General features: G+C 29.7%; 2 protein-coding genes across 4 annotated transcripts in view; one reads left to right on the forward strand and one right to left on the reverse strand.

The window, feature by feature from the left end:
* LOC113814669 (solute carrier family 35 member F5) overlaps positions 1-3,694 on the reverse strand; it is a 15,589-nt gene extending 11,895 nt beyond the window's left edge. For 2 of the 3 annotated variants that reach the window (XM_027366724.2, XM_027366721.2), the window contains exons 1-2: positions 3,588-3,694; positions 176-272 (exon numbers count right to left, since the gene is read on the reverse strand). The gene's annotated coding sequence lies outside the window, so the exon portion shown is untranslated. The other variant, XM_027366722.2, reaches the window with a different exon arrangement.
* A 443-nt stretch (positions 3,695-4,137) lies between these two features.
* MED27 (mediator complex subunit 27) overlaps positions 4,138-7,500 on the forward strand; it is a 4,734-nt gene continuing 1,371 nt past the window's right edge. Inside the window, exons 1-5 of the mRNA XM_027366725.2 lie at positions 4,138-4,368; positions 5,365-5,509; positions 5,640-5,770; positions 6,444-6,537; positions 7,158-7,265. Of these exons, the coding sequence (XP_027222526.1) occupies positions 4,148-4,368; positions 5,365-5,509; positions 5,640-5,770; positions 6,444-6,537; positions 7,158-7,265 (699 nt within the window). The 5' untranslated portion in view covers positions 4,138-4,147. The remainder of the gene's footprint in view (positions 4,369-5,364; positions 5,510-5,639; positions 5,771-6,443; positions 6,538-7,157; positions 7,266-7,500) is intronic.

Below are 7,500 nucleotides of genomic sequence, written 5' to 3' on the forward strand. Positions count from 1 at the left end.
TTTTCTCAATAATAACACTGTTATTAAAATTAGCAATGTTAAAAATGATAATGGACATAAAAATACAATGAGAAAAAAAATCATAAACTGTAAAAAGAAAAACAAAAAGTTATCTTACATTAACTCATGAAAACAAAGTAAAATTCAATAAAAACGAAGTGACCAACTTACTTACCATCTGTTTAAAATGAAATCCATGAGAGATGCTTGAAGCAGCTGGTTGCAGGTACAAGTTTCTTATAACGATTTCTTAGACGAAAAGTGTCTCATGTCTGGAATGGCGGTGAAATTAACTATCTTTTTGGATATTATCTGGTCAACTGGTTATGTGTCATTTACCTTTCAATGCAATTTCTCTCTTTCCTTTTATTCAATGTTCAGTATTTTTTATTTTCAGTTTGAAATCAAGAATTATCGCATCAAATTCACCATTTCTTTCCTTTTATTTCAATATCATAAATAACACGGCACTAAAATTTAGCCCTTTGTGTGCTTCATGGTTCTGTAGGCTGTAATGTACCAAGCAGTGATCAAGCATTCAGGAGTTTGTGTCTAATGGTAAGAGTGATTACAGCATTACTGTTCCTTGCCCACAGAGGAAGGTGCTGTCTGTCAATCACATCTATTTTGTAACAAAGTTCTAGTTTTTATCACATCATTCTAATTCAAGGTTTCTTTTCTGATAACCACCCCCTCTATGTAACTTTTTTCAATTTCCTATCTATATCTACACCTAACTTTCTTGCATTTTGTGTTATTTCTATTAACTTCAATTTTTTTTGCCTACTTCCTGTAACTTTTACTTATCTATTACAAAACTGTTCATAACATAACTGCAAATAGATACAGGAAAACTATTATAATGGCCATAAAGATACAAAATAAAATCTATAGAAAATATATATTGTGACAATAGTTTATCATAGCACACAAATCAGTGTTTGCAGAGCTATGTCTAAAGAATTTCACCGTGTATATTCTTGTAGTAGATTTTGTCAAGTTTACAGTCAAGTTAAATTCAAATAAGAAACAAGTTCTACCTTGCAGAATATAGTCTACATAGGGAGGCTTTAGAATATAGTTTACATGTTAGTCTTTGTCAGAACACAGTGCAGAGGGCAGGGTACTAATTCAAGCTGTTCCATTCAACACAATAACCTTGTTCTTTCTATAGACTTTATTTTTCTCTGGCTAACAATATCCTATAACCTATTTGCTATACACTTGTTTTCCTATATCCTTTCTAAATGTTAATAATGGAATTATTTTCTTAACTGACCTTCTTTCTTACACATTGTTTTCTAGTTGTTTTCTAGCTGATTTTATTGTGACTTATTACTGTTACTATTGTTGTTATTACTGTTATCTGCAGTAGAATCTTTATATTTCCAATGATAGTCTGATTGTTATCATAACTGATTAGTTTCACATGCAAGGCTTGGGACTGCGCCCTCTTTCAAATGATTACTCTGAGGCAGATAGAGGCCGTTAACCTGAGTGGATGCCCTTCCTAATCATGGACTAGTAGAGCCACATGCGTAACCAAATATCCCACTGTGCTGTACTTAATTAGTCACAGCTAGCATCAGCCTTTTTGACGTTTTAAAAGGGGAGTACAGTTACATGTAAGTCTACCTCAGCATGACAAGGGAGGACATATGATCCCCTCTTTTGGTTTTAGCTTAAGAAACCTCAAGTCCTACAACGGCTTTTCCAATTCATGCTTCTCAGAAAGGCACGTGAGTCAGCATGCCACCGCCAAATAATAAATGAACACTGACCATCAATGTGAATAATAATACGAATTTGATAAAAATAATTTAATAATAGTGATATGAATGAAGATATTGATAATAATAATGATAATGATACCGATACAAATGATACTAACAATAATAGTGATAGTGATAGTGATAGTGATAGTGATAGTGATAGTGATAGTGATAGTGATAGTGATAGTGATAGTGATAGTGATAGTGATAGTGATAGTGATAGTGATAGTGATAGTGATAGTGATAGTGATAGTGATAGTGATAGTGATAGTGATAAAGATAAAGATAAAGATAAAGATAAAGATAAAGATAAAGATAAAGATAAAGATAAAGATAAAGATAAAGATAAAGATAAAGATAAAGATAAAGATAAAGATAAAGATAAAGATAAAAAAGATAAAGATAAAGATGATAAAGATAATAAAGATAGTAAGGATAATAGAAATAACAGTAATGATAATAATAGTAATAATAACAGTAATAAAAGCAGTAATAATAACAGTAATAATAACATAATAACAATAACAATAACATAATACAATAACAATAAAAATAATAACACTGATAATAATATCACTAATAATAATCATAACCATAATCAAAAAAGATAAAAAATAAAAAATAAAATAAATAAATAAGAAACAAATAATAAATTAATAAAAAATATAAATAAATAAATAAATAAATAATCAAAAATAAATAAATACATAAATAAATAAATAAATAAATAAATATTTCATTAATTATCAAAAATAATAATAATAATAATAATAATAATAATAATAATAATAATAATAATAATAATAATAATAATAATAATAATAATAATAATAATAATAATAATAATAATAATAATAATAATAATAATAATAATAATAATAATAAAATAATAATAATAATAATAATAATAATAACAGTAAAAACAATAATAAAAATAATAAAAAAAAATAAAAAGTATTTAGTAAATATTATAATAAAAAAAAAAAAAATAATAATAATAATAATAATAATAATAATAATAATAATAATAATAATAATAATAATAATAATAATAATAATAATAATAATAATAATAATAATAATGATGATGATGATAATAATAATTGATAATAATAATAACAATAATAATAGTAACAATAATCATAGTGATAGTGATAGTGATAATAACAATAATAATAATAATAATAATAATAATAATAATAATAATAATAATAATAATAATAATAATAATAATAATAATAATAATAATAATAATAATAGTAATAATAATAATAGTAGTAGTACCAATAATAACAATATTAATAATAACATTGACAAGGATGATGACTGTTACTGTAACATTAATAACAAAGTAGTAATAAACATAGCAACATCAACAAAAATAACATCAATAACTTTAGTAACAACAAGAATAATGGCACAGTGGGGAGGAACAAGAAAAAGTCGAATGATCAAATAAACGAAAAAATAAAATAAAATAAAATAAAAACTGATTACTAAAACACTCTTGCCAACTTTCAGGCACAATATGGTAAAAATCGACAAATTGCGAAACATGGCACCAACAGCTCTTCTTGCCACATATAAATCATCTTTAATGTGGTTCAGTATATCGCATGCGAAAGAAACCATCGTAATAAATAGAAACTAAAGAGAAACTTGAAATTATCCTCCATAGACACACACCCTTGTGACCTGTCATCAACTCGTCCAGGAAAAAACGACAATATTTTCCCACTTCCTCTTTCTGTTTCGGCACATAAATCACTTCATCATTTTCCTCGCTTATTCGGGTTTCATCAATCTGGCCTTTACCTGTGCCATTTTCCTTCAAAACGAGGGGAAAAGGGAAGGAAAACCGAAAACAACGAGACGATCCAGGTGTTTACGGAGTCACTACGTCCTAGAACTGTCACTGGTGCATTTCTTAAGAATTTATTTGTGTTTATTATTCTTATTTCATGTTTGGCCTCGTTTTATGCTTGGTGAAATTGTGATTGTGGGGTTTATTGTTTATCATGTTTTTATTTCCTTTTTTTGTTGTGTTTTGTATTATGTATTGACTTTATTATAAAAATTCTCGTCTTCATAGCTTTAGCGGCTATTACAGACGTTTGTTATGGTTATATTTTGTGCTTTTTGGATTCTTTGTCACGCGATGAAAAATGTCTTATTATATGGAAGTCACAAAAGGCTAATGAGAACGATGATTTAAGAAAACTTCACAGGATCGTATAAAATAATGACAATGGACCCTTAAGCTAAAAGTAATGAATATCGCCATCTTTGATAAACATAACAACCATTCATTCACAAATTCGGCACAATGAAAATAAAAAGTTAAATAAATTCATAATTCAGAACGTTGTTCAGAAATGTACTGTAAACAAACAATGGCGGCCCCGGTCGAGACTCCCAGCGTCGAGGTTCTGCAAGTAACCCTCAATAAAGTACGGAGTCTACGCTCGAGTGTGACCAATTTCTTCAGGGTATTGGCCGAGGGACCGAAGGAGGAGAATGAGGACGAGGACAAGGTGGAGAGCTCCTTGGGGGAGAGCTGCATCAAGACTCTGGCCGATATCAAGAATCAGCTGAGGTTTGTTTGAAAAGTTTGGTATTGCTAAATGGAGTATTTTACATATATCGGTCATTTGTAATTGATACTATGATTGAATAAGGAGAATATAGAATTTACTCTGTTCATTTGTACTATAGTAATCACGTGAGAGTAATAAATATCTAATGCATTTGACACAAAGGGACAACCAATCAAAACAAGTTTTACATGAGCATGCTAGAAGTATATAAGATTTCATGTTTTGTGTCAAGAACTCTAAAGTACAGTGCATAATGTACTGTAGGCTGCATCTGTACAGTACTTCTTGAAGATTCATTGTCAAATATGCAACCAGTACAAGCTCAGTCATGCTGGGAGATATATTTTTGTTAACTCCCCCCCCCACACACACACACACATACATATATGTATATTTGCATTAAATGTCATCCAGTCATAGTAATGTCTTCACAAAGATTAAGGTACTTTGTAATGTTTGATACAGAAAAGCAAGTCTACCAAACATTCTATAAATCTTAGGCAATCATCCCTTGCAAAACTTCCACATTAACAAAGCAATGGTTACTGGTACTAGTGTTGTATAAAATGAATATGCAAAGGAACAGGGGCTCTTGATAGGTAGAAGATAAATTTAGAGTTGCTTGCATGTTGACTGAAGTGAAAGGCATAACTTTTTTATCTGTTTCAGTGAGTTGTATGTGTGTGTGTGTTTGTGTGTGTGTTTTATTGCCATCTGTAATTTTAATGGTGTCAAAGTAGTTCAGTAATGTATGTTTACTGTGTTGTATCATGAAGATTGGACTCGCTTAATATTCCTCATGTTGTTTTTTTGTTTAAATTATTTATATTTGGGATTTAGATTTTGATTAGAAATAGAGGAAGAATTTTGTCATTGGTTCGTGCTCTGAAAGAAAATGGTGAAGTCCAAGTTGATGTGTCAAAATTCTATGTTACATATTACATCACTTCTTATACACTAGAAGAAATAATGCTAATAAAGTAACTATCTTACAGGGATCTGGAAACTCAAGTAGTAGCCCTAAACACACCGACAAACCCAATGAGTCTTGGCAACACTGGGCTCCTGTCTCTTGACCCATCACCAGATAAGCTCCCTCTCTACTATCAGCTCTTAGATTGTTATACATGGACAGAGAAGGTAAGACATATTGAATGAGTAAAAACATTTATCAATTTTTGGAAACCCTGTCAAGCTTATAAAACATCATGATAGAGATGGAAATTTTTATCAATGATTTTACAATTTCTTTAATTGAAAATGTTTACAGGTCCATACATACTCCACCATGATGCACTCACTCCTTGGTTCAAATAATCTCAAGAGAACTCACATTGCCCTGTCACTGTCTGCCAAGAGAAGACAGTTTAAAGTGCAGTACAACCATAATGTATCCCAACAGTAAGCCATTGTTTTTTTTTTTCCACAGTTAAATGATTGGTTGATTTTTTTTCTTGTTTGTTTGTTTGAAAGAATTGTCTGCTTTTATCATGCTATCTATAGTTTGTTTTATTAGAACTTTTAGAGCAAGCACAGTTTGGACCGTTTATCCAGCAAGCCTGGGCTTGGAGGTGACCCAGATTTCAGGGTTTTCATGTTTTCTTGTTTTCTTGGAACAATTTGTTATTTGAAAATAGAATAAACAAGGAAATATAAAGAACAAAACTGTATTTAACATATATGAATTATCATACTTCTGAGAGAAAGTCTATGGTCTTTATAAATCTACTTAATTTTTTTTTTTTTTTTTTTTTCCCAATCAAAGAATGAAATTGTGGCACAAGGAAAAGTAGAGAGGGGCAAGTATATGTGGCAACTATCACATCAAAACTGACATTTGATGTGCACAGAAATTACGAGAAGGAAAGTAGAGAGCGATTACTAAGTTAGATTCAAGATCAGCATTTTAGAAATGGCCATATTGCTGATCACACTAAGTTTCAGGTGGCTGGATAAATGGTCCTGTATATACATTAGATTTATTTGTCTTAATTCCTTATTATTCATATTTGTATATACTTTTTGTTTTCTCATATGGTTTTTGTATCACTGCATATCCACTTTCACTTTTCAGACAAGTAGACACTGTGATTCAGAGCATCAATCTAATGTTCCAGGACATGACGTTGAATGTTTCTAGACCTTTTGGCAATAATGCAGTTATACAGGTATGTTTTGGTGATTTGTTTTTTATTGTGTCTGTATATTTCTATCTATCTTTCCATTTATATCTATATATCTATCTACCTATTTATTTATATATTTGTTTTTCTTTCTTTTCTTTTTTTGTGTTTAAAATACAGTGAAATATTCCATATTTAGTAAATAACAAAAATAGATATTTGTTAAAAAGGATGTGTATCTTATCAAATTATCAATATAGTTAGAAATTGCTTGCATTAGGCAATTTTCCTCATGATGATACTTTAAACTCAGTCTTTTATCATATAAATATCTAATACAATATGCACTTCTGTCCCATGCAAAAGCTTGTAATAGTAATGTCTTAAAAAATATTGTTGCTTTATTTGCCAACTTTGTAATAATATTTGACTTTATCAGCAGCAGTTTGCCATTTTTATAATCAAATGACATGTTCATTTATCATAAGAAAATTAGTAAAAAACAATGTCATTTTTAGAGAGACATTTCAAGTAATGTGATATATCTCCAGATTTTATGTTTTCAACAACAAAATTCAGAAACTCATATTTCATATAATGAGAAGAAAAATCCACTCTTACATCTGTAATGGTAGTGATCAATATGGTACATAATCTTTTTTCAGGTTACCTTAGGCAGAGTATTAAGAGCTGTTGTGACATTCAAAGGACTTCTAATCGAGTGGGTTGTCGTAAGAGCGTATAACGAGCCTCTTTTGGATGAGGATGGCAAGGTGATTACAATGATTAATCCATTGCTTCCAGATACATGCTATGTCTACTACAGTTTTGTTTTGTTGATGTTGTTTATACATAGATGCCTGGACATATTGGTAACTGGGATTACCTCTCCAATTCCTTGAGTGTTTGGGAGGAATGTTTCAATCCTACTGTTATTACCATTATAAGCATTATGATTACGATCATTATTATCATTATCATTATTATTGTCAACATTGTTGTTATTCT

This window comes from Penaeus vannamei, chromosome 13 (assembly GCF_042767895.1).
Source record: "Penaeus vannamei isolate JL-2024 chromosome 13, ASM4276789v1, whole genome shotgun sequence".
In the NCBI taxonomy this organism is placed as follows: Eukaryota; Metazoa; Arthropoda; class Malacostraca; order Decapoda; family Penaeidae; genus Penaeus; species Penaeus vannamei.